The sequence below is a fragment of the Ornithorhynchus anatinus genome, chromosome 8, assembly GCF_004115215.2.
Source record: "Ornithorhynchus anatinus isolate Pmale09 chromosome 8, mOrnAna1.pri.v4, whole genome shotgun sequence".
Taxonomy (NCBI): Eukaryota; Metazoa; Chordata; class Mammalia; order Monotremata; family Ornithorhynchidae; genus Ornithorhynchus; species Ornithorhynchus anatinus.
The window spans coordinates 70,831,383-70,858,241 of NC_041735.1; the positions used below are offsets into that span (position 1 = coordinate 70,831,383).

At 50.7% G+C, this 26,859-nt stretch overlaps 1 protein-coding gene and 1 long non-coding RNA gene across 3 annotated transcripts in view; one reads left to right on the forward strand and one right to left on the reverse strand.

Annotated features, from left to right (window-relative positions):
- CFAP69 (cilia and flagella associated protein 69) overlaps positions 1 to 26,859 on the reverse strand; it is a 50,916-nt gene that overhangs the window by 18,337 nt on the left and 5,720 nt on the right. For both annotated transcript variants that reach the window (XM_029070052.2, XM_029070051.2), the window contains exons 5-13: positions 22,829 to 22,905; positions 20,869 to 20,967; positions 19,503 to 19,652; positions 19,207 to 19,384; positions 12,217 to 12,340; positions 11,085 to 11,133; positions 3,651 to 3,772; positions 2,718 to 2,934; positions 253 to 417 (exon numbers count right to left, since the gene is read on the reverse strand). In XM_029070052.2, the coding sequence (XP_028925885.1) occupies positions 253 to 417; positions 2,718 to 2,934; positions 3,651 to 3,772; positions 11,085 to 11,133; positions 12,217 to 12,340; positions 19,207 to 19,384; positions 19,503 to 19,652; positions 20,869 to 20,967; positions 22,829 to 22,905 (1,181 nt within the window). The remainder of the gene's footprint in view (positions 1 to 252; positions 418 to 2,717; positions 2,935 to 3,650; positions 3,773 to 11,084; positions 11,134 to 12,216; positions 12,341 to 19,206; positions 19,385 to 19,502; positions 19,653 to 20,868; positions 20,968 to 22,828; positions 22,906 to 26,859) is intronic.
- Positions 349 to 22,833, forward strand: LOC120638576. Its single transcript, XR_005660297.1, has 3 exons — positions 349 to 478; positions 19,269 to 19,328; positions 22,659 to 22,833. It is a non-coding gene; the product is annotated as an uncharacterized LOC120638576 (long non-coding RNA).

Here is a 26,859-nt window from a genome sequence, read left to right on the forward strand (position 1 = left end):
CCAAGAAACCAACAGTGTTGGTTGAGTGCTTACTGTGTGTGGAGCACAATGGAGTTACAAGGCAAGATCCTTGTGGAGGAGAAAGACCAAAAAGATATTTTAGAGAGGAGGAAGGAGAGAATGGAAAGAGGATTCCATGGTTGAGAAAGTATTTAAAAAATAGAACAGGTAAATTGACACATACAGAAATGCTATGTGTAGTTATGAGTGCCTAAAGTGTGAACTTGAAAAGTTCAATGGAACTTATCTTACCTATCAACTGCTTAATTGCTCCCTGATCACAGAGATCCTGGCTCACTGTTTCATCACAAAGGGACACCATCGCTCTCAGTAGTCTGAGGCTGTAGCGCATCTGGGCCCGTTTGTTGCCGCGGCCTCCTGTGCCATGGAAGCAGTTCCCCTGGCCAAAGAAGGGATCTGTGAAGACACCAAAGTGACCGTTTTCTGCTGGAACCCACTTGGCAAACCCTTCAGACAGGTGAGGTCAGATCTGCAGCTGGAAGAGTCCTTTTCCTGCGAATCGCTCCTCGGATTCTTCGGCAGCCCCAGAATGGGTCCTCTTGAAGCCCAGGTCACTTAGAAAATATTTTCCCTGAAGAATTTAAGAATTTGCTCACAGAGTAGGTCAGATCAATAGCTTCCAGAACTCAAATGAACTGACCCCTGGCTGGGAGAAAGACCTTGTGGAGGTTCCCTCTGGATCTCAATCAATCAGTGGTATTTATTGAGCGATTACTAGGTGCAGAGCACTGTACTAAGTGCTTGGGAGAGTACAATACAACAGAATTAGCAGACATGGTCCCAGCCCGTAATGAGCTTACAGTCCAGAGGCAACAATCAGAACCCAAGTTTCCAGGACAAAAATGCTGCCTCCTGCCTGTCCCTCTCCCCGTGTGAAGTCCCCAGCATTGGGTGACATGGTGGCCCTGGTCCAGTTGGGAGATTGGACAAGCTCCCCAGGAATCGGACTGCCATGGGTGCAAATTCTATCAAAGTCCGGAACAAAACGAGCCCCAGTTCAACTTCCAACCTTCTTGCTCCCATCAGGGTTCCCGCCTTCATCAGGACCTCTGCTCCCTGGCCTATCAGTAGCCGAGTAAACACCTGAGTTTAAAGAGTTAGCCGAGCAGTATTTCTGCAGACTCTTTTTGTTACAATTCAGGCCAGAAGGAGTGAAGCCTGAGAGACACTCACTGGAGGCCAGACACTGTGCCATACTGGTTCTGTACTTGGGGCAGAACCACCAAAGCCCAAGACATATGCCCTGCTCTCAGGGAGCTTCTGCTCTAGCAGGGGGAGACAGAAATGAAATAGTTATACAAAGAGTAACCAGTATTAATTACATACAGATAAACACCGATACATGAATGCAGAGGAAGAGCAAAGTGAATCTATTGGTGCTAGAGTGTAAGCTCCCCATGAGAGGAGGGATCATGTCTACCCTTTCTATTGGAGTCTACTTTCCCAAGTGCTCAGTACAGGGCTCTGTACATGGTAAGTGCTCAAAAAATGGCACTGATCAATTAGAGGGGGCTGATACCACTTGGGTTGTGGGGAATCTATTGGGGAAGACCAATTGGAGGAGGAGGTGGGATTTCGGAAGCGTTCGAACATGGGGAGAGCAGTAGTTGGTTGGATTTGGGTGGCGGGGAAGGAGCTCCGGGCCGGAGGTTCTGGCCCCAGAATGTGGACAGAATGAGTCTGTAAATGATACTCACATCTGCCCAAACAACCTCTCCCAGTGAAAAGCTGGAGCCTAACGCAAGCCTAGCCCCAGGGAGTTTTCAATCAAATATCTTTGTTTTCACTCGTTCCTGTTGTGTACTTGCTATTTGTGTCTGTCTGTCTTTCCCATTAGATTGTAAACTTCTTGAGGGCAGGAACTGTGTCTACCAACTCTTCTGTTCTCTCTAAAGTGTTTAGTACAGAGCTCTACACACAGTAAGAGGCCAGATCACTGCTCTTCCATGATGAGGATGAGGATGTAGAATGAGAACAGGATTGGGAGTCAGAGGACCTGGGTTTTAATCCCAGCTTGGCCACTATTTTTTTTTTATGGTATTTGTTAAGCACTTACTATGTGTCAAAGCACTGAACTAAGTGTTGGGGTAGATATGCTAACCAGCGAGGATACAATATGAGTCCCACATGAGGCTCCACAGTCTTAATCTCCAATTTACAGGTGAGGTAACTGGGGTACAGAGAAGGGAAGTGACTTGCCCAAGGTCAAAGAGTAAACACGAGGCAGAGCCAGGATTAGAACCCAGATCCTTTGATACCCATGCCTGTGCTCTTCCCAGTAAGCCAAGTTGCTTCCCTGTTATGTGACCTTAAGAAAATCACTTAACTTCCCTGTGTCTCAGTTTCCTCATCTGTAAAAGGGGGATCCAATACCTGCTCTCCCTCCCTATTAGACTATGAGCTGCATGTGGGGAGGGACTGTGTCTGACCTGATTTCCTCCTACCTACCCCAGCACTTAGTTCAGTGCTGGGAACATAGAAGCACTTAGCATATACCACGAGTACTATCATGAGAATGAAGATGAGGAACACACTGCGGAGTGACTCCAGCCTGGCGTCATCACCTCCAGCCTGGAAGAAGACTGTCAACCGTCCCCAGGCCTTCTAATTCCATGGGTCTGGCCCAGCCTCTCACTGAGCTGATGGAAGGAGAACAGTAAAACGTGGTGTTTCGGTGCCCCATGGGGCCTTCTCACCTTCACTCATGCACCAGTCCAAAAAGAGCAGGATACGGGTATTGCCCTGGCACGCCATGTAGTCGTCAATCAGCAGAGGTGCCACCGATGCCAGGGCAGCCAGTGCGTGGAGCTGCAGTTCCTCATGCTGGGCATCTGACCACTCGTTCACCTTGTGTTTTTCCACTTTCTTGACGTAGTTGAACAAGGCCAGCACCATCTGGCCCTCGGTCAGGAGCTGTGGGCCCGACAGATCAGCGGGGAGCAGGGTCGGGCCAGAGTAGCGTCAGTCAGTCAGTCGATCATATTTACTGGGGCACGGAGGGGGAATGAATAAAGGGAGCAGGTCAGGGCAATGTAGAGGGAGTGGGAGAAGAGGAAAGGAGGGCTTAGTCAGGAAAGGCATTTGGGAGGAGGTGTGCCTTCAATAAGGCTTTGAAGGGGGGAGAGTCACTGTCTGTTGGACATGAGGAGGTAGGGTGTTCCAGAGCAGAAGCTGTAAGTGAGTGAGAGGTCGGTGGCAATACGAGATCGAGGTACAGTGAGAAGGTTAGCATTAGAGGACTGAAGTGTGCAGGCTGGGTTGGAGTAGCAGAGGAGCGAGAGTTCGGTGGCAAGACGAGATCGAGGTACAGTGAGAAGGTTAGCATTAGAGGACTGAAGTGTGCAGGCTGGGTTGGAGTAGCAGAGTAGCGAGGTGAGGTAGGAGCAGTGACAGGATCACCACTGCCAGCTGGGTGGCCCAGTAGGGCAGTTTCGGCAAGGTTGCCTCGCCAAGGTAGTCTCATCAGGGCTCTCCCCCGCCCCCCGCCAAGCATAACACCACCACAAGGCTGTAGCTGGAGGCGATGTCTGGTCTGGATTCAGCATCCCCTGGGAGAACAGGGCACACTGACCCTGACCGCTGCCCAGGACCGCCGCCTCCCGGACGGTCTCGGTTAGTTCCGGACTTACCTGGACAGTGGGCAAGTCTTTGGATAAGACCACAATTACGTTAAGCAGCAGTTTCTTCAACTCAAAATCTTCATTGCTATTGGACAGTCTTACACTTTTTATCAAAGGGTTATGGGTTTTTACTGTGAACAAAGTGATGAGAAAGTTCCATGTGAGTCAGTCCCAGTGTTGCTTCAGACGCTGGGGGAAAATTGGCCACCCCATCCGGTCCAACTGACATCTAAACATTATGCTGCATGTGCACGCAGCTTAGAGTGATGGTATAACAATGCCCCACCCCACTCCAACCCTGAACCTAGAGCACTTCTCTTAGGGGGCCCTGGCCCCACCCTGGCTCCAGAACCATGGTGTTTCCCTCCCAGGTCCCTGTTCTCACAGACAACGCATCCTGCTCGAGGCGGGGGGGGGCTAAGTGCTGGCTAATCTTCAAACTCCATTGGCCCCCGGCCACTTCTTGATGCCTCACTGCTGACCCTCTGTGACTTCTCCGGTCGCTGACCCTTGGCAGCCGCCCTGCTGCTGGCCCTCAGCGGCTACCCCGCTCACTGACCCTCAGCAGTCTCTCCATTTGTTGACCCTCAGTGACCACCCCACTCATTGACTCTTGTTGGGCCACCCCACTGCTGACCCTCGATGATCACTCTACTCGTTGACCCTTGTTGGCCACCCCACTGCTGACCCTCGATGATCACTCTACTCGTTGACCCTTGTTGGCCACCCCGCTGCTGACCCTCGGTGACCATCCCACTCATTGACCCTGGGACACGACTCCGCTCATTGATCCGTGGCAGCCGTCCCGTTTACTGACCCTTGGTGCTTTCCCCACTCATTGACCCTTAAAGGCCACCCAGATAATCCCTGGAAATGTCAGCACTGAATCCAACAGCTCATTTCAAGAAGGCAGAATCAGGCTTCCCGGGCCCCCAACTCCAGCTGTCTTGCTTTGGCCTCTCTCCCATACCCCATACAAGAGTTGCTTGTATTTGCTGCAGTTCTGCTCCAGGTGGCCAAGAAGCACCAAACTGAGACTATAAAGACAGGGGTTTTTTCCATAAGACTACATCCTTGGGTGTGTGTGACTGTCAGCCTCTGCCCCGCGGGATGAAGCTTTTCTTCTTATTTGCTAAGGATTAGTATGAGTTTGCAATTTCGATTTGATCTTTGCAGGACCTGGTGACCAAATGGGAGCATTTGAGACATCTTGTGTGATGTGGGACAAATGCCCCATTTCCCAACTACCATTCCTCTCCAAATTCAATGAGCGAGTTGTCTACACCCGCTGTCTCAAATTCCTCTCCTCCAGTTCCCCCCTTGACCTCCTCCAATCTGGCCTCCGTCCCCTTCACTCCACAGAAACTGCTCTCTCAAAGGTCATTAATGATCTCCTTCTTGCCCAATCCCAATGGCCTCTACTCCATCCTAATACTTCTTGACCTTTTAGCCTTTGACACTGTGTACCACCCCCTCCTCCTGGAAATGGTATCCAACCTAGGCTTCACTGACTCTGTCCTCTCCTGCTTCTCCTCTTATCTCTCTGGCCATTCATTCTCAGGCTGCTTCACGGGCTCCTCCTCTGCCTTCCACCCTCTAACCGTACGGGTCCCTCAAGCTTCAGGTCTGGGCTCCCTTTTATTCTCCTTCTACACCCACCCCTAAGAGAACTCATTTGCTCCCCAATGCTTCAACTACCACCTGTATGCAGATGATAAATAAATCTACATCTCCAGCCCTGACCTCTCTCCCTCTCTGCAGTCTCGTATTTCCACTTGCCTTCAAGACATCTCTATTTGGATGTCCTCCCGTCACCTCAAACTTAACATGTCCAAAACTGAACTCCTTATCTGCCCATTCAAGCCCTGTCCTTCCCCTGACTTTCCCATCACTGTAGACGGCACCACCATCCTTCCTCACAAGCCCGCAACCTTGGTGATATCCTTGACTCTTCTCTTTCATTCAACACACGTATTCAATCCATCACCAAATCCTATTGGTCCCACCCTCACAACATCGCTACAATCCGCCCTTTTCTCTCCATCCAAACTGCTACCATGTTAATACAATCACTCCATCCTATTCCACTTGGATTACTGTATCAGCCTCCTTGCTGACCTTCCAGCCTCCTGTCTCTTCCCACTCCAGTCCATATTTCACTCTCCTGCCTGGATCATTTTTCTACAAAAACGTTTGGGGCATGTCAGCCCACTCCCCCAAAATCTCCAGTGATTGCCCATCCATCTATGCATCAAACAAAAATTTCTCACTATTAGCTTTAAAGTACTCCACCACCTTGCCCCCTCCTACCTCACCTCGCTATTCTCCTTCTACAAGCCAGTCAGCACACTTCACTCCTCTAGTGCTGACCTTCTCATTGTGCCTTGATCTCTCCGGCCTCGTCGCTGATCCCTGGTCCACGTCCTGCCTCTGGTCTGGAATGCTCTCTCTCCTCAAATCTGACAATTACTCTCCCCCTCTTCAAAGCCTTATTGAAGGCACATCTTCTCCAAGAGGTCTTCCCAGCCCAGGCCCCCCTTTTCCTCTTCTCCCACTCCCTTCTGCATCTCACTGACTTGCTCCCTTTGTTCTTCCCCCTCCCAGCCCCACAGCACTTCTGTTCATATCTGTAATTTATTTATTTGTACTGATGTCTGTCTCCCCCCATCTATACTGTTAAGCTCATTGTGGGCAGGGAATGTGTCTACTTATTGCTGTACTGGACTCTCCCAAGGGCTTAGTACAGTATTCTGCACCCAGTAAGCACTCAATAAATACTATTGAATGAATGAATGAATGAATGTGGGACAGGGACTATGTCCATTCTGATTACTCTGTACCTTGTGCACTACTGAGATCAGTGCTTGGCACAAAGTAATTGCATAATACATATCATCATCATTATTAGTATTGCTATTATGATTAGATCATCCACGGTCTGCTCATGCCTGTTTCCCTGGGTTAGAGTTAGAGCAATTCTAGCAAGTGCCCCTGCTTCCAACCAATCTTGTGGACTCTCCGAAATTGGGTGGTCATGAGCCCCTCTGCCCTCTGCCTCTACGTTGGCCAGGCTGCTTGGGCACTGGGGACACCCCAAGTGCCCACCGGGAATGGGGTGGGGAAGACGGTGGAAATGGGTGCGTTGATGCCAGGGATCACAGGTAGGTTTGGGCAAGGGCTGGAGGTTCCGGTGGCAGGGAGAGGCTCTTGGTGGCATAAGGCAAGGGCATTGGCGGTGGCTCAGAAGAGAAAGTTGCCTGGCCCTCCGCAGATTCCGACAGAAAGAGGGACTTCCCATTTGCAAGGGGCTGCGGAAAATGCCCCATGCCCAGTGCAAGAGGCCAATCGATGGTATTTATTGAGTGCTTACTTGTTCAGAGCAGTGTACTAAGTGCTTGGAAAGTACAACTCAGCAATAAAGAGAGTCAATCCCTGCCCACGCTTGGCTTACAGTCTAGAAGACTTGGGAATGGACAATACAATAAAGTTGATAGATACAATCCCTGCCCACAAGGAGCTGAGAGTCTAAAGGGGGAGACAGATATTAAAATGTTACAGATAGGGGAAACGGCAGAGGATAAATTTACGTCAATAAATACTGTGGGGCTTATTGAGAAGCAGTGTGACTTAGCGGAAAAAGCCCGGGCCTGGGAGTCAAAGGACCTGAGTTCTAAACCCAACTTTGCCACTTATCTGCTGTGTGACCTTGGGCAAGACACTTCACTTCTCAGTGCCTCAGTTACCTCAGCTGTAAAATAGGGATTAAGACTTGGAACCCCATGAGAGATAGGAACTGTGTCCAAACTGATTATCTTGTACCTACCCCAGCTCTTAGTATAACAATAATAATACTAATTATGGTATTTGTTAAGCGCTTACTATGTGCTGAGCACTGTTCTAAGTGCTGGGGTGGATTCAAGGTAATCAAGTTGTCCCACGTGGGGCTCACAGTTTTAATCCCTATTTTACAGATGAGGTAACTGAGACACAGAGATGTTAAGTGACTTGCCCACGGGTATATCAGTGGCAAGTGGCAGAGTCGTGATTAAAACTCAGGTCCTCTGACTCCGAGGCCTGTGTTCTTTCCACTAGGTTGCGCTGCTTCCCAAGTAAAAGTACATTTCCAAATAATAAACTGCTCTGCACAAAGTAAACACTCAGTAAATACAACCGATGAATTAGTCAGGGAAGGCCTCTCGGAGGAGTTGTGATTGGAAGGTGAGGCAAGTGGTAGTTGTTCACCTATTATGGGGGAGGAAGTTCCAGGACAGAGAGAGGTTGTGGGCAAGGGGTCAGGTTAGAGAAGCAGCGTGGCTCAGTGGAAAGAGCATGGGCTTTGGAGTCAGAGGTCATGAGTTCGAATCCCGGTTCTGCCACTTGTCAGCTGTGTGACTGTGGGCAAGTCACTTAACTTCTCTGGGCCTCAGTTACCTCATCTGTAAAATGGGGATTATGACTGTGAGCCCCATGTGGGACAACCTGATTCCCCCGTGTCTCCCCCAGCGCTTAGAACAGTGCCCTGCACATAGTAAGCGCTTAACAAATACCAACATTATTATTATTATTAGGGCAAGATAGACGAGATTGAGGTACAAAGAGTAGGTTGGTATTAGAGGAGTTAACCGCAGGTTGGATTGTAGTAGGAAATCAGCAAGGTAAAATAGGATGGGGAGAGATAATTGAGTGCCTTAATCAATTACAGGGGGTCTCCGATGTTGAGGTGGACAGGCAACTATATTGTTTATTACCCTATTTATTCTGTTAATGAGATGTACGTTCCCTTGATTTTATTTATCGCGATAATGTTGTCTTGTTTTTGTTTTGTTCTGTTATGCTTTCCTGTCTGTCTCCCCCGATTAGACTGTGAGTCCATCATTGGGCAGGGATTGTCTCTATCTGTTGTCGAATTGTACATTCCAAGTGCTTAGTACAGTGCTCTGCACCTAGTAAGCTCTCAATAAATACTATTGAATGAATGAATGGAGGTTTTTCAGGAATAAGGAGATGTGGACTGATTTTTTTTAGAAAAAGGATAGGGGCAGCAGAGTGGAGTGTGGACCGGAGAGGGGAGAGACAGGAGGCATGGAGGTCAGTGAGGAGCTCGTCGCAGTAGTCAAGGTGGGATTAGGTGGCAGCCATTTGGATGGAGAGGAAAGGGCAGGTTCTGGAGATGTTGTGAAGGTAGAACCAACAAGAATTCATGAAACTGAATGAGAGAGATGAGTCGGTTTCAACCACCTTCTGATAAATCTCCAGTGGTTGCCCAACTATCCCAACTCCACCACTTATCAGCTGTGTGACTCTGGACAAGTCATGTAACATCTCTGTGCCTCAGTTCCCTCATCTTTAAAATGGGATTAAGACTGTGAACCCCATGTGGGACAACCTGATTTCCTTGTATCTACCCCAGTGCTTAGAACAGTGCGTGGCACATAGTAAGTGCTTAACAAATATCATCATCATTATTATTATTACCTCTGCATCAAATACAAATTCCTTCATTGACTTTTAAAGCACTCAAACACCTTGCCCCCTTCTACCTCACCTCACGACTCTCCTACTACAAAGCAGCCAGCACACTTTGCTCCTCTAATGCCAACCTACTGACTATAGCTTGATCTCATCTATCTCAGGCCGACCTCTCACCTCTTGCTTCTGGCCTGGAGCATCCTCCCCCTCCATATCTGACCGACAATCACTCTCCCCACTTTGAAAGCCTCATTGAAGACACATCTCCTCCAAGAGGCTTTCCCTGATTAAGCCCTCATGCCCTCTTCTCCCATTCCCTTTTGGGTCACCCTTGCACTTGGATTTGCTCCCTCTACTCACCCTTCCTTCAGCCCCACAACATTTATGTACGTGTCTGTAATTTATTAATTTATATTAATGTCAGTCTCCCCCTCTAGACTATAAGTGCATTATGGGTAGGGAACATGCCTACCAACCCTGTTTAATCAATCAATTGATTGTATTTATTGAGCACTACAACTCTATTGAACTCTTACAAGTGCTTAGTACAATGCTCTGCACATAGGAAGTGCTCAATAAATACAATTGATTGATTGGCTATTGCCAAGGTTATGGGCTTGTGAGACAGGAGGATAGTGGCACTGTCTACAGTGATCAGACAGTCAGGGAGGACTGGGTTTGAGTGGGAAGGTGAGGAGTTTTGTTTTGGACATGTTAAGTTTGAGGTGTCAGCAGGGATTATCATAATCATAATCATAATTGTGCTATTTCTTAAGTACTTACTATGTGCCAGGCATTGTACTAATCACTGGGGCGGATACGAGCAAATTAGGTTGGACACAATCCCTATCCCAAGTGGGGCTCATAGTCTCAATCCCCATTTTACAGATAAGGTAACTGAGGCCCAGAGAAGTGAAGTGACTTGTGACAAGGTCACATAGCAGACAAGTGGTGGAGCTGGATTAGAAACCACAACCTTCTGACTCCCAAGCCTGTGCTCTATCCACTATACCATGCTGCTTCTCACTAGGACAGGTTAGAACACCGTGCTCTACAAAATTTTATTCAGGTGAAATCCTTCAAGATGATAAGATAAACGGATGGCTTTTAATGGCTACTGACCGATTGGCTCATTTAAGCCACTTAAACAAATTACTAGGTCTCCTGATCTTCTGAGCAGGGGGTGGCACTGGGAGGGAAGGACTTCCCAGAAGCTCGGCAGGAGGAAGGGACTCGCATGTACACATGGTTTTCTCTGAAACCGAAGCATGTGCGGGTGAACCTGCAGCTGCCTGCTGTGGTGGGGAAGCGGAATGGGGAGGGGGAGGGGCACACGCCCAGTCTGGGCCGTCACAGCCTCTCTCTCCCGGCTCCTCGGGAGGACTGCTCAGTCCAGGCTCCAGCACGGGAGCTGGAGCGGGAAAATCTGGAAGGCCCTTGCGGCTTCTAGCCAGAACTCATACCCTCTGGCCCCGGCTTTGGGGGAAGCGGAGGAGATGAAATGAGAAGCCTCGTGTCTGGTTTTCTTTTTATTTTTAAAAAATAAATCCCATGGGTCAGCAGTGGTCCGAGACAAGGGTGACCCCTGCACAGGCGAGTGCCGATGCCATTGTCCGACCCAGCGGGAACGTGTGTGGGGCCTGGTACCGGGGGCTGGCGTCAGATTGTATCATAGGACTGGCTGGGAGAGGCAGGGCCACAGTGTGTCGTAGTTCAACCCCTTCGGCTATAGATTTGATCAGGTGCTCAGACAAATCAGTCAACCAACCAAATGTCTCTTAGGCAAATTGCAAACCCCGACCCCCCACCCTCCAAGGACACGTCGGCAGGACATCCGAGTAGAGCTGTCCTGAAGACAGGAGCGAATGGGAGATTGCAGAGAGGGAGAGAAGCACTAACGAATCACATGATTCTGAACCAGGCTATGGCAGGTGGAGTCCAGAAAGAAATTATTTAAATCCAGATGGGCCTTACCTTCACCATAGGTTGCGAAACGTATCAACTCTCTCGAAAACCCACTCTCCTAACACGAAAGCACAAACAAGCGTGACGTTAAGTCCAACTAGAGCTCACAAATCCACCGCACTCATCTTACTACCAGATTCTACTACTTAACCCGTTCTAATTTGTTCATTTCGCATTTTAACCAGAGCAGACCAATTGCATGATTTCTTTCATAGGCCGCTCTCACCAGCACCTACTACCACGTGGCCCTCTGCCCACGGCAGGTGGTCAGTATGGCCCTCTGCTCAGAGGAGGCAACTGATAGAGCACTCTGTTCACAGCAGACGTTCAGTATGGGCCTCAGATATGGTGCTCTGTCCACTGTAGATGCTCAGCACTGCCCTCTGCTCAGAGGAGGCATCTGCTACAGCACTTTGTCTACAGCAGGGGCTCAGCACTGCCCGCTGCTCAGTCTGCCCATACAGCTGCTCAATAAACACTACTGTATGAGTGAAGCAACCACCATTTTTTCCCTTTCATGACTGTGCTGAAGAATGGCTGCCCAAATTCCACACGACCCAGAGCGGAGGGGCTGGCTCACTGGTTTCCTGCCTCTGCTTTCTGGCGAATGGGGGAGTAGGCTGAGGGACATCCTGTGAACGTGCAGTCCAACCTCAGCTGTTCTCTGAGCAGCTTAAGCAAAAGTACCTTTTCAACACCTTCCCCCAAATCCTTTCCCAGTTGAGCCCTCTGGTCCCCCCCAGTGATGATGATGGAGGCTCCGGATGAGATCAAGGATGGACCACATTCCCGAGATTGTGGAGCGGAGAACCCCCACACGAGCCCTGATTCTAGTGGTGGTGGGCTCCCCGGAGCCAGGGACACCCTCTCGCTCTGGCTCCTGCCGAGGCATGGGGTGCAGTAAGTTAGTAGGTGAGTAGGGGGGTGGCGAGGTGCCTGCCCGTCAGCTGATTCCCCAAGGTACCTGTTCTAGGTGCTCCCCTGCAGACCACTGGAAGGGCCCCATCTCAGCTGAGACATGGCAAAAAGGATGAGGTGACTGGTGCCTCGCCCAACCCCACCAGCCACCGCCCTCCCGCCGGGCACCCCCGTCCTCCCCAGCCACCCGGCGGGCCAAAGACGGGGACCTGTTTGTACTCACAATCATGGGAGCCCCTGGGTTTTGAGCCAGGAGGGTAGTGATCACTAAGAGATCGTTCCGCAGTTGGCGGTCATAATGGCGAAATCCATTTGTAAACAGGTTGACAAAAACTTCTTTCAGAGCACTAGGAAGGAACCAAAGATGCTATTTCAGTGACTTTCTCCCCAGCTTCCTTTCCAAGTTGGTATTTTCAGAATTTTAAATTTTAAACTGAAACCCATCCTGGCTCAATGATCAGATTGATAAATTTGATGGATTGAATTTTTTTTAAATGGTTATTTGTTAAGCACTTATTATGTGCCAGGCACTGTACTAAATGTTGGAGTAGATACAAGCTAATCACGTTGGACACAGTCCATGTCCTATGTGGGGCTCACAGTCTTCATTCCCATTTTACCGATAAGGGAATCGAGGCACAGAGAAGCTTAGTAACTTCCCCAAGCTCACCCAGCAGGCAAGTGGTGGAGCCGGGACTAGAACCTGGGTCCTTCTGACTCCCAGGCCTATGCTCTATCCACCAGGCCAGTCTGCTTCTCTCTTTTTTATTGTTTACAACAAAAAGTGTTTTTACAACTTCTCTGAAAGCCAGAGGCCAGACACTCACTGCCACATGAGCTCTCTCCGTTTCTGCGGTGGGGGCTGATGAGAAGCCCTCCTCACCCCAAGCTCTGAGCTCAGCAATCAACGATACAGAAAAACACCTTCCCGCTACTGGAACATCAGCCCCTCCTGCTTCCAGGTGCCTGGATCCACTGGAGGCTGCCCCTGAGTGGCATTAGTGCTGCCTCTTGGGCACAGAGTATCGCCGCCCCCCCCAGCCACGGGCCAAACCAGTGCCCTCGGACAAGTTTGAGGTCACCGAACCAATGACAGATAATTAATAACTGTGGTATTCGTTAAGTGCTTACTATGTGCCAGGCACTGTTCTATGTGCTGCGGTAGATACAAGATAATAGGTTTGGACACAGTCCCTGTCCCTCAGAGGGCTCACATTCTTAATCCCCATTTTATAGATGAGGGCACCAAGGCACAGAGAAGTTAAGTGACTTGCTCAAGGTCACACAGCAGACAATTGGCAGATGCGGGATTAGAACCCAGATCCTTTTGATTCCCTGGACCGTGCTCTATCCACTACTTCACACTGCTTTTCCCAAGGGCACAGACCTACAGAATATGAGGAGGGTTGGCCACTGCGGGAAGGGGTGATAGTGAAAGGTTCATTCATTCATTCATTCAATAGTATTTATTGAGCGCTTACTATGTGCAGAGCACTGTACTAAGCGCTTGGGATGAACAGGTCGGCAACAGATAGAGACAGTCCCTGCCGTTTGACGGGCTTACAGTCTAATCGGGGGAGACGGACAGACAAGAACAATGGCACTAAACAGCGTCAAGGGGAAGAACATCTCATAAAAACAATGGCAACTAAATAGAATCAAGGCGATGTACAATTCATTAACAAAATAAATAGGGTAACGAAAATATATACAGTTGAGTGGACGAGTACAGTGCTGTGGGGATGGGAAGGGAGAGGTGGAGGAGCAGAGGGAAAAGGGGAAAATGAGGCTTTAGCTGCGGAGAGGTAAAGGGGGGATGGCAGAGGGAGTAGAGGGGGAAGAGGAGCTCAGTCTGGGAAGGCCTCTTGGAGGAGGTGATTTTTAAGTAAGGTTTTGAAGAGGGAAAGAGAATCAGTTTGGCGGAGGTGAGGAGGGAGGGCGTTCCGGGACCGCGGGAGGACGTGACCCAGGGGTCGACGTCGGGATAGGCGAGACCGAGGGACGGTGAGGAGGTGGGCGGCAGAGGAGCGGAGCGTGCGGGGTGGGCGGTAGAAAGAGAGAAGGGAGGAGAGGTAGGAAGGGGCAAGGTGATGGAGAGCCTTGAAGCCCAGAGTGAGGAGTTTTTGTTTGGAGCGGAGGTCGATAGGCAACCACTGGAGTTGTTTAAGAAGGGGAGTGACATGCCCAGATCGTTTCTGCAGGAAGATGAGCTGGGCAGCGGAGTGAAGAATAGACCGGAGCGGGGCGAGAGAGGAGGAAGGGAGGTCAGAGAGAAGGCTGACACAGTAGTCTAGCCGGGATATAACGAGAGCCCGTAATAGTAAGGTAGCCGTTTGGGTGGAGAGGAAAGGGCGGATCTTGGCGATATTGTAGAGGTGAAACCGGCAGGTCTTGGTAACGGATAGGATGTGTGGGGTGAACGAGAGGGACGAGTCAAGGATGACACCGAGATTGCGGGCCTGCGGGACGGGAAGGATGGTCGTGCCATCCACGGTGACGGAGAAGTCTGGGAGCGGACCGGGCTTGGGAGGGAAGATGAGGAGCTCAGTCTTGCTCATGTTGAGTTTTAGGTGGCGGGCCGACATCCAGGTGGAGACGTCCCGGAGGCAGGAGGAGATGCGAGCCTGAAGGGAGGGGGAGAGGACAGGGGCGGAGATGTAGATCTGCGTGTCATCTGCGTAGAGATGGTAGTCAAAGCCGTGAGAGCGGATGAGTTCACCGAGGGAGTGAGTGTAAATGGAGAACAGAAGAGGGCCAAGAACTGACCCTTGAGGAACTCCAACAGTTAAAGGATGGGAGGGGGAGGAGGCTCCAGCGTAGGAGACCGAGAATGATCGGCCAGAGAGGTAAGAGGAGAACCGGGAGAGGACAGAGTCCGTGAAGCCAAGGTGAGATAAGGTATGGAGGAGGAGGGGATGGTCGACAGTGTCAAAGGCAGCAGAGAGGTCAAGGAGGATCAGAATGGAGTAGGAGCCATTGGATTTGGCAAGAAGGAGGTCATGGGTGACCTTAGAGAGAGCAGTCTCGGTAGAGTGGAGGGGACGGAAGCCAGATTGGAGGGGGTCTAGGAGAGAATGGGAGTTAAGGAATTCTAGGCATCGATTGTAGACGACTCGTTCTAAGATTTTGGAAAGGAAGGGTAGTAGGGAGATAGGACGATAACTGGAGGGGGAAGTGGGGTCAAGAGCGGGTTTTTTTAGGATGGGGGAGACGTGGGCATGTTTGAAGGCAGAGGGGAAGGAGCCCTTGGAGATTGAGTGGTTAAAAATAGATGTTAAGGAAGGGAGGAGGGCAGGGGCGATGGTTTTAAGAAGGTGAGAGGGAATGGGGTCCGAGGCGCAGGTGGAGGGGGTGGCACTTGCGAGGAGGGAGGAGATCTCCTCTGAGGATACTGCAGGGAAGGATGGGAAAGTAGGGGAGGGGGTTGCTGGGGGGGAGGGGAGAGGCGGAGGGGTGACTTTGGGGAGCTCAGACCTGAACGTGTTGATTTTCGTGAGGAAATAGGTGGCCAGATCATTAGGGGTGAGAGATGGGGGAGGGGGAGGAACAGGGGGCCTAAGGAGAGAGTTAAAGGTCCGGAACAATCGGCGGGGGTGACGGGCATGGGTGTCGATGAGGGAGGAGAAGAAGCTTTGCCTGGCGGAGGAGAGGGCAGAGTTAAGGCAGGAAAGGATAAATTTGAAGTGTGTGAGGTCGGCTTGGTGTTTGGACTTTCGCCAGCAGCGCTCAGCAGCTCGAGCATAGGAGCGTAGGAGGCGGACGGAGGAGGTGATCCAGGGCTGTGGGTTAGTGGAGCGAGAGCGGCGGAGGGAAAGGGGGGCGAGAGAGTCGAGATGAGTAGAGAGGGTGGAGTTGAGAGCGGAGACCTGATCGTCGAGAGTGGGAAGAGAGGACAGGGCGGCAAGGTGAGGAGAGATGCTATTGGAAAGACGGATGGGATCGAGAGAGCGGAGGTCTCTGTGGGGCCGTAGCGAAGATTTGCAGGGGGAGGGAGTGTGAGAGATGAGGCAGGTGAGAAGGTTATGGTCAGAGAGAGGGATTTCAGAGTTGGTGAGTGAGGAGATAGTGCAGCGGTAGGAGATGACGAGATTGAGGGTGTGACCGAGTCGGTGAGTGGGCGCAGTATGGTGGAGGAGGAGGTCGGCAGAGTCGAGGAGGGATAGCAGGCGGGCGGTAGAGGAGTCGTCGGGTACATCCGTATGGATGTTGAAGTCTCCAAGGATCAGAGTGGGCAGAGAGAAGGAGAGGAGGAAGGTGAGAAAGGGGTCAAGGTGGTTGAAGAAGTCGGAGGTGGGACCGGGAGGGCGGTAGATGACGGCGACAAGTAACTGGAGTGGGTGGTAGAGGCGAATGATATGGGCTTCGAAGGAGGGGAAGGAGAGGGAAGGGGGAGGAGGGATAGTGCGGAAGCGGCATCGGGGCGAGAGGAGGAAGCCGACGCCTCCTCCCTTACCGGTGAGTCTGGGGGAGTGGGAGAAGGAGAGGCCTCCGCTGGAGAGAGCGGCGGCGGAGACCGTGTCTTCGGGAGAGAGCCACGTTTCCGAAAGGGCGAGGAGGAGGAGAGAGCGGGAGAGGAAAAGGTCATGGATGAAAGGTAGCTTGCCTGTAATAGAGCGGGGGTTCCAGAGGCCACACTTGAAAGTAGCTGTGGGTGCAAGGGGAGGAGGGGGGGAAGGGCGGGGGGAGGGGAGGGTTTGGATGGGAAGGAGGTGGCGGGGCCCTGGACGAGGAGAGGGGGATGAGGGGTGGCGGTGGGACAAGAGGACTGGGATGGGGCATGGGTGGGAAAGGTTTTGGGTTTGTTTCGGGGGTGAGGCTGCAGAAAATGGGGAGACAATAATACAATACAATATTACAATACAAAAACACATAGGAGGAGAAAGAAATTGTTGGGGCAGATTGAGGGGCACCACCAGCAAGACATTAAAACGGTCAAGTCCCATAGTTCCAGAACAGGTTTTTGGTGTCAACTTCTTCCTCCTTTTGTCTCCTTTCCGCCCCCTGCCCCCCTCCCTCCCACATCTCCCCCATTCTCAAAGAGGCAATTCCAGCTTTTCTCTAACCTCAAGCCCCTGGATGCTCTTCCTGCCTAGGAGCTGGTTCAGAAGCCAGATTTGACACTGGGCCAGCAACTAGATTAGACACTAGATAGAGTCTCGGGACAGGATCCAGAGTAGAAGACGGATTCGGCACTGGGCCAGGATCTAGATTAGAAACCGGATTTGGTCCCAGGAAAGGATTCCGAATAAAAACTGGATTAGGTGCCGGATTAAATGTCAGATTTGCAGCCAGACTAGGAGGTGGGTGTGGCACCGGGCCAAGAGCCGGATTAGAAAACAGATTAGGTGCTGTTCTAAAAATCGGGCCAGGTGCCGGGCTAGAAGCCAGATTAGGTGCCGGACTCGATGTAAGATCCTTGAGGGCAGGGACCCTGTTTTCTCCCTCTATCATATTCCCACAAGTGCTTAGAACAGTGCTCTGTATTCAGTAGGTGCTCAGTAAAAACCACTGACTGAATGATTGACAGATTGACCAAAAAGAGTGCTCAAAGAGTCAGGAAGCAACATATCAGGTTTACAGCACCTTGACCTTGGATTTGCACCCTTTATTCACCCCACAGCGCTTCTGTACATACCCGTAATTGATTTTTTAAAAATTTATGTCTGGCTCCCCCTTTAATCTATAAACTCCTGTGAGCAAGGAATGTGTCTACCAACTCTGTTATGCAGTACTCTCCAATGTGCTTAGTACAGTGTTCTGCACACAGTAAGCGCTCGATAAATACAATCAATTGATAGAAGGGATTGGGATACCTGGATTTGGTTTCCTCAGCTTTATCTAGTGATCCCGAATCCTTCTACCTGAAAACGTAATTAGAATTCTGGATAATAATAATGTTGGTATTTGTTAAGTGCTTACTATGTGCCAAGCACTGTTCTAAATACAAGGTAATCAGGTTGTCCCACGTAGGGTTCACAGTCTTCATCCCCATTTTACAGATGAGGTAACTGAGGCACAGAAAAGTTAAATGTCTTGCCCAAGCTCACACAGATGACAAGCGGCGGAGCCGCGATTAGAACCCATGACCTCTGACTCCCAAGCCTGTGCTCTTTCCACTAAGCCATGCTGCTTCTCTCTGGATCCCAGCCAGTCTCCCCTTCCTTGTCTCTGCAAACATCCTGGCCCCTGAGGCTTCTCTCCTCCATGCCTCCCACTCCCTTCCCTGACTCTCAGGGCAGCTCGGGCTCCCGGAGAAGTGGGGAGCTGTGAGGGAAGGGAGAACAGCCTTTCCCACACCCCAACTTTCTCCCGGCCACCGGCCCAGGGCCAGCAGAGGGAAACAGGCTGGCTGTCCCTCAGAGAGACCTGGGCTCTGTGAGACAGCCACCGGCCAGATGGGAGGCATAGGGCGACAGGGCCAGCAGCACAGTCCCAGGTGGAAAGACCAGCACATTCTCCGGGCTCGGCTTAGGCCTGGCCACCACCCCTGGGAAACCGGGAAACAGCCCGGCCGGGTAGAAAGAGACCCGGTCTGGGAGTCAGAGGACCTAGTTCTAATCCTGGCTTTTCCACTTGCCTGCTATAGGGCCCTAATAATAATGTTGGTATTTGTTAAGCGCTTACTATGTGCAGAGCACTGTTCTAAGCGCTGGGGTAAACACAGGGGAATCAGGTTGGCCCATGTGGGGCTCACAGTCTTCATCCCCATTTTACAGATGAGGGAACTGAGGCACCGAGAAGTTAAGTGACTCGCCCACAGTCACACAGCTGACGAGTGGCAGAGCTGGGATTTGAACTCATGAGCCCTGACTCCAAAGCCCGTGCTCTTTCCACTGCGCCACGCTGCTTCTCTGACCAGATCATTTAACTTTTCTGTGTCTGTTACCTCCTCTGCAAAATGGGGACGGAATGCCTATTTCCCCTCTTATTTACATTACGAGCCCCACGCGGGACAGGGACGGTGTCTGACTGATTATCTTATATCTATCCCCGTGTTTAGTACAGTGGTTGGCACATAGTAAACCCTTAAAAAATACCCCAAGTAGTAGTCGTATCATTCTTACTGTGTGAGGACGAGATAAACCCAGGCAGGGGGGCCTGGGAGGTTGGGGTGCAGTGCTCAAGCCCCATGAGCCCCCCTCCCCTGACGGGACAGCCCCGTCACAGCATCCCATTGATTGGGAAGGCCATGCAGCGGCTTGACTGGACTTACCACACGCACTCCAAGGTGCTGAGCTGATTAATGATTTCCTCTTTGGATGTGTTCTCCAACAGGTTCCAGAGAATCTCTGACGAACGGAACAGGAGCTGTCCGGAGGGATCGGGGTCATTGAGGTGAGAACAGACCCTGCTGGCGGCCTGGGCTTTCATCATTAGGTTGCAGTTTATTACTGGAAATAGAAGACTGCTGTCAACAACCGCCTTCCGAGCGTCACTCCGTCGTCTTGGGCGGATTCGCTAGTCAGGATGGAGGAGGGGTCACGTCCGGGTTCCCCATCCTCTACCCACCCGAGGTGGAGAGATGCTGCAGAGCCTTCAGGACCCACAACTTCTCTGTCAGTTGATCCTCGAGGGAAGCCATCGACAGGACGAGAACACCCGCCAGTCCCCCCGACTCGGCCATCCGAACCTTGTAGGAGGGGCTCACCGGCTGATAGCCTGAAGGAACAGCAGTGAGCGGATGGGGTTATTGTCCATCGTGAATGCACGCCAACATGGTTCCAGATGGGTCCAGAAATGAGCCTTTGCTGTTTGAGAAGCAGCCTGGCCTTGAGGAAGGAGCCCGAGGTTAAACCCAGGTTCTAATCCTGGCTCTGCCACTTGCCAGCTGGGTGGCCCTGGGCAAGGCCCTTACCTTCTTTATATCCATAAATTATTTAAATTAATGGCTGTCTCCCTTGCTACACTGTAGGCTCACTGTGACAGGGAAAACATTTTTTTTTTAATGGTATTTGTTAAGCTCTGTGTATTAAGCGCTGTTCTAAGTGGTGGTATCTGTTAAGTGCTTACTATGTGCCTGGCACTACTGAACGCTGGGGTGGATAAAGTAAATTGGGTTGGACAGAGTCCCTGTCCGTGGGGTTCACGGTCTTAGTCCCCATTCTACAGATGAGGTATCTAAGACACAAAGGAAGTGAAGTGACTCTTCCAAGGTCACACAGCAGAAAAGTGGTGGAGCCGGAATTAGAACCCAGGTCCTTCTGACTCTGAGGCCCATGCTCTTTTCGCTAGGCCACGCTGCTTCAAGTACTGGGGTAAATACAAGTTAATCAGTTTGGACACAGTCAGTGACCCACACAGGGCTCACAGTCTATGGAGGAGGGAGAACAGGTATTGAATCCTCATTTTTCACTTGAGGAAACTGAGGCACAGAGAAGTTAAGTGATTTACCCAAGAGCAAAGCAGGCAAATGGCAGAACTGGGATTAGAACCTAGGTTCTCTGGCTCTCAGGTACGTGTTTTATCCACTATACGTGTTTTATCCACTATGCCACACTGCTTCTCAACATATCTACCAACTCCATAGTATTGTACTCTCCCAAGTAGTTAGCACAGTGCTCTGGACCAAGTAAGCCCTCAATAAATACCACTGATTGATTCTTTGCGCCTCTGTTTCCTCATCTGTTCTTCCCTCTACTCAGACTGTTTGAGAGGACTGGGTCCACCCTTTTTATCTTGTGTCTACCTCAGTGCTTAGCACAGTGCTTTGCAGATGGTAAGCATGTTGATCCAAGTATTATTATGATTACAATTATGTTTGAAACACTGAGCCACCCTGAGCCACTGCCTCCAGACCAGCCCTGGGCATATAGAGTCTACAGCAGCGAGCTCTGAAGCCACTACCTCTGGGCCAGACTCAGATCAAATAGTTCACCTGCGATCGGCTTCTTCGGTGGCTCCGCGTGGTAAAAGTCAACAATGCATTTACAGATACGGATCCTCACCTCGGAACTCGGGATGCTCATGTAGTGACCTGCCGAAATGGAAACAAACGAGCTTCATTTCGGATTGGTTACAGCCCTGACACAAACTTGCAAGGTTAAGCCTCCCAAACTGAGGAATTAGCAAGGGCCCAGAATGGATGTCTCTTCCAGTTCTTTCTCTCGGTGCAGTCAGTCCTTAACGCGTCAGGGGTGGTCAAACGACGGCTTGCCAGACACTAGCTCCCGGGCTGGGGAGGAGTGAGTTTCCTAGATCCTGCCGCCAGTGGCTGCGCCGCCACTCCCGCCCTCTGGCATCCTCCGCCCCAACCCAGAGCATCTGTTCACCATTCCAATTAAAGGAATATTTTCGCATCCGAGGCTCCCGAACGTATTATGTTTTTACTTTGTGGCTCTTTCGTTCATGAGACTTGGCAGTCCCCGACACACTGGATCGCTTTGGAACTTTACTGGGAAAGAAGCTTTGGCAGACCCAGTTTTCTTTGGAAAGGTTCTTGTGCCCTGTGCTAAGACTAGCTAGTATATTCTAGTATGGTTTATATCTCAGCGAGGCTCAGTGGAAAGATCACGGGCCTAGGAGTCAGAGATCATAGGTTTTAATCCCAGCTGCGCCACTTGGAGAAGCAGCGTGGCTCAGTGGAAAGAGCACGGGCTTTGGAGTCAGGGCTCATGAGTTCGAATCGCAGCTCTGCCACTTGTCGGCTGTGTGACTGTGGGCAAGTCACTTCACTTCTCTGCGCCTCAGTTCCCTCATCTGTAAAATGGGGATTAAGGATGTGAGCCCCACGTGGGACAACCTGATTCCCCTATGTCCACCCCAGCGCTTAGAACAGTGCTCGGCACATAGTAAGCGCTTAACAAATACCAACATTATTACTTGTCAGCTGTGTGACTTTAGGCAAGTCACTTAACTTCTCGATGCCTCAGTTACCTCATCTGTAAAATGGGGATTAAGATTGTAAGCCTCACGTGGGACAACCTGATTACCCTGTAACTACCTCAGCGCTTAGAACAGTGCTTGGCACATAGTAAGCGCTTAACAAACACCAACGTTATTATTATCTGTAATTTATGTACATGTCTGTGATGTACCTGTCTGTCTCCCCACTAGACTGTAAGCTCAATATGGGAAGAAAATGTGTCTGTTTATTGTTATATTGTACTCTCCCAAGCGCTTATTACAGTGCACTGCACACAGTAAGCACTCAATAGGATATCACTGACTGACCAGTCACCCAGCTCAGCCCAAGGATGCTCCCGAGCCCATACTGAAGCTTGGTGAGCTGGTCGACAAGCAGCCCTTCCGGGACCTCTGTCGGGCCCGTTTCCCTTGGGAGGAGGCGGAATGGAACCTGGCAGGGTAGCAGGCTCTGGGGCCTCGGTTCCACCCCTCCATGCATCTGACTGCAGAGCCCCTGGAGGCAGGGGGTGGAGCTGGTCGGCAGGGGGGTCCCAGGGCCCTGCTCTGGTCTGGAGCTTCAGGGAGGGCCTCACCTAAACCTATGATGGTCCTCCAAACTATGGGTTCAGCTTGACCCCGGCAACTTCTGAACCTTGGGGGACTCTGGCGGTCGACCTGGACCCCTCTGAGGGCACTGGGGAGCCCCAGTCCCTACCTGGCCTGGGAGGGCAGCAAACCCATCCTGGGGAGTGAGCAGATCCAGGATGGTCCTGGACTGAGAGAGAATATGAAGTGGCTCAATTTTCCTCTTCCTTTAAAAAGGTCGCTGTACTCAACCTTGATCCCAGAGCCAAACCCCGGGGGAAATCACCACCCCCCGAGACCATCTAACAGCGGACGATTCAGCTTTCTGCTTACCCAAATGAACGGTCAACCGAACAACCACAGACAGACAAACTGGCCCTCCCAGAGGGGCAGAAATCGAAACTCACCCAACTGTGCGACTGAATCGGAGACAACTTTGGCATAGTTCTCTTCATCCGAGAGTTTCTTTTTCAAAAATGGTAATCTGCAGGGAGAAATGAGGAATTGGGTAGCAGATTATTACAAACATGCTCAACCTGTACCTCCACTGCAGTATCTTTATTCAGATTGTTTCCTTGGTTTCGAGCACAGAGAATCTTCGGCACTTTGCCAGTGTGTAATTATTCTCTATTAAACACAGTAGGAACTTGAGCGAGCGGGAGCGGTGGGAGGCTTAAAGGGAAAACCAATCGAAGGCAGCAGCAGGCAGGGTTGGAAAGGTTTTCCTGGAGCCCAAGTTGGTTGGGAAATGCTCAAGGAGAGTTCCGCTCTACAGAGATTCGTTTCCATTTAGACTGTGAACTTCATATGGGGCAGGGACTATGTCCAACCTGAACATCTTGTATCTACCCCAGCGCTTAGTACAATGCTTGGCATAGCGAGCGCTTACCAAATAGCATTACTATCACTGTCAGAGATTGGGACGGTGATGGTGGTCCCAAAGGGTGGGATCGGGGCTGCTGATCCCGGGGGGCTGGGAGGAAATGGTGTCGCTGGTCCCAGAGGGAGGCCTGAGGAACTGGATAGTCACTTTGGACCCAGCATCATTTGGCACTTGAAAGCAGCTCCAGAACCTTTCCAAAAGCTTCTCAAACCCTGGCCAATAGGCTGGGATTTTTGATGTCTCCCTGCCCAGGACCCAGCCCTCAGGAGGACCACCAGGGTTCTCCTGGAAGCTCACAGCTCCCTTCCATCCCTCCCAAATCCCGCATTAATCCCTTAGCGGGGCAGGAGGTCGGGCTTGGGCTGGGGGAGGGGAGGGGCACCTAGGCCAGCCCAGTCCATTAGTCCAGGTCTGCTGACTCTCCACCTGGGATCCCTCCACTGTAAGATGCAACTGGAGGGCCCAGGAGGAAGAACATCCCGAGTAAAAGAAACCGCATTTGCCAGGGTAAGCTTGTTTTCCAGATGGCTTTGTATTAAGGCTAAGCCTCTGCTCAGATAGGAACAAGACTCCAGCACAGCCACCTTTGCTGGAACAAGGGTGGTGGGGGCGGAGGCGTGCTGAGGCTGATCAAAGGGCACAATGAGCAGTTCTGTGTGTTAATCCAAGACTAGGGCAATCTGCCTGGGGAAGAAAAGACCAATTGGAATGCAAAATAAATTCTTTACACTGGTCCCCAGCCTCTCCAGGTCCACTGGTTGGGCCTCAGGGGAATGAGAAGGTTATCTTTCCTTCCTGGCCTGGCTTTGTCCTCTAGCCCACAAGAGACTTGCTGTTGGGGCCGGCCGAGCTGAGTAGGATCATCAAATTATCCTAGAGAAGTAGCATGGCCGCGTGGCAAGAGCGCAGGCTTGGAAGTCAGAGGACGTGGGTTCTAATCCCTATTCTGCCACAGGTCTGCTCTGTGACCTTGGGCAAGTCACTTCACTTCTCGGTGCCTCAGTTCCCTCATCTGTAAAATGGGGACTAAGATTGTGAGCTCCACGTGGGACAACCTTGTATCTACCCCGGGGCTTAGAACAGTGCTGGCACATAGTAAGCACTTAACAAATACCATCATCATCATCATTAATAATGTTGGTATTTGTTAAGCGCTTACTATGTGCCGAGCACTGTTCTAAGCGCTGGGGTAGACACAGGGGAATCAGGATGTCCCACGTGGGGCTCACAGTCTTCATCCCCATTTTACAGATGAGGTAACTGAGGCACAGAGAAGTTAAGTGACTTGCCCACAGTCACACAGCTGACAAGTGGCAGAGCTGGGATTCGAACTCATGACCTCTGACTCCAAAGCCCGTGCTCTTTCCCCTGAGCCACGCTGCTTCTCTCATTATTTTTAATATTATTATTAAATGGGCACCGTGGAAAAGAAAGAACATGAGGTAAAAAGGGAGGAGAGAGAGGAGGACAGGGGAGCAGGAAATGAGAGGGAAGGAGGAGAAAGAGCAGGACTGGGGAACAGGGAACAAGAGGCGAGGGGAGCAGCCGGCCGGTGTGTCCACTCTGCGGAGGACCAGTTGATGGAAATGAAACTCAGCTGTTGAGGCTTCCCCTGAAGCCAAAGTCTTTCTGAATCAGAGAATCAAATTACCAATCAATGGTATTTACTGAACGGTTCCTGGGTGCAGAGCACTGTACTTAGCACTTGGTAGAGTACAAGATAACAGAACCAACACTCTGTTGCACTGGGAGAGTTCCAGAGCTTCTGAATGGGAGGAGGAAGAGAGAGAGACGGGCCCACTGAGCTCAGTGAGCAAATGCAGGGGCAAAGAATGAGACTCATTCATTCTAAGGTGTTTCTTTTCTGGTCCGGGACTGGAGGTGGTGCTGCGGCCCACGTGGAGTCCTGACCTCGCTCAGCGGGCCACCGGCCACCTCGGGGCAGCAGACACCCAAGAACCTCCTGGCCCGTCCCCACCACCAGGAAATTGACATCCAGCCCACCCGCGGGACAGCAAGCCGGTTGAAAAGATAAAATATGCCGGGTTAGTTTTGAGTCTCAACTAGAATTTGCATTTCTTCCCCAAAGAATGCCAACTGAAGGCAAATGACATTTTATTCTCTATTCAAATCTGCAAAATAAAAGGAAACTTAAAGCCCAAAGGCCCACATTCAGTCTGTTGCCAAATGCTGTTAGGTTTTTCCCTGCAAACTTCCAGGTTCAGTTCCTTCCTCTTTCCTCAAATGGCTATCATGCTAGTCCAGTTGGGCGGCATATAACCTGGCACGATGACTACATCAGCCTCAGCTTTCTCTTAGAGTTCCCCGCCTCCAGAGTCCACATTTCATGACGCAGCTCAAATTGTATTTCTAAAACGTTGTCATCCACGCCTCTCCACAATCAGTCGAAACTCCTAACCACAGACCTTGAGCCCTCGTCTGCCACTCCCCTTCTAGCTGTACCTCGCTCTCATCCGTCCCACCTCCGTCCCCTCATTCACATCATCCGTCCCACCTCCGTCCCCTCATTCACACTCTTTGCTTGCAATTCCCTCCCCAAACTCAAAACTCTCCTGCAAACCCACCCCATCTGGCATGTCTTCCCCGATTAATTCCCAGCATCCCGAGTCACATAAACACCTCAGCCATCTTTAGCGCTTATGTACGGCTTGTATCCAGTCTCAGATTTACCTTAATTCATTTATACATTCAGTTATACATTCGGTCACTTACGTTGATTACTCATTTGAAAATACTTTCATGTTGGTCTCTCCTGTTACGACGGAAGCTCCTCTTGGGCAAGGAGTGCATCACTTGCTTGTTTTGGGCTTCCCAATCGCTCGCTCGATGTACTGCACTGCACCCAGTGGTTGCTCAATAAATACTATTTCTCTATTATCACTACTACATAGCACTACTATGGCTATAGGTATGTAATCAACTCTCCCCCACCTACTTATTCACTCTCGTCTTCCACCGCCCCTCAGCTTGTACTCTTCGCTGCTCTCAAGCTAACCTAATCACTGTGCCTTATTCTTATCCCTCCCATCACCAACTTCTTGCTCACACCCTTCTCCCCGCCTGGAACTCCTTCCAAATTCACATCCAACAGATGTCTTCAAAGCCTTTCTGAAATTTCATCCAGTCCAGGAGGTCTTCCCTGATTAATTTCTCCCCTGCCCAGTTTAGATACCTGCAACTGCCATTTTGGTACAAACTGAGCACTTAAGTTCTCACAATCTGCATTAGCGATTATGACCATATCTATTAACTAAATACAAATTCACGTACATATCCTCTTCCTTCCTATCTGTAACTTTAGTGTCTTGTCTCTCCCCCTACTCAGTAAGGTCCTGGAAGGCAGGGATCATATGCATTAATTCTTTTGTGCTCTCCCAAGGACTCAGTTCAGTGCTCTGTACCCTGGAGGTGCTCAATAAATACTACTGGTGGTTGACTAGGGACTTCTACAAACCCCTCAGACCAAACTTTCCTTCTGCTAAATGATTTTAAAAGGCTTGGTGCACCTTTCCGAGGGCAATTTCTGCATGAAAG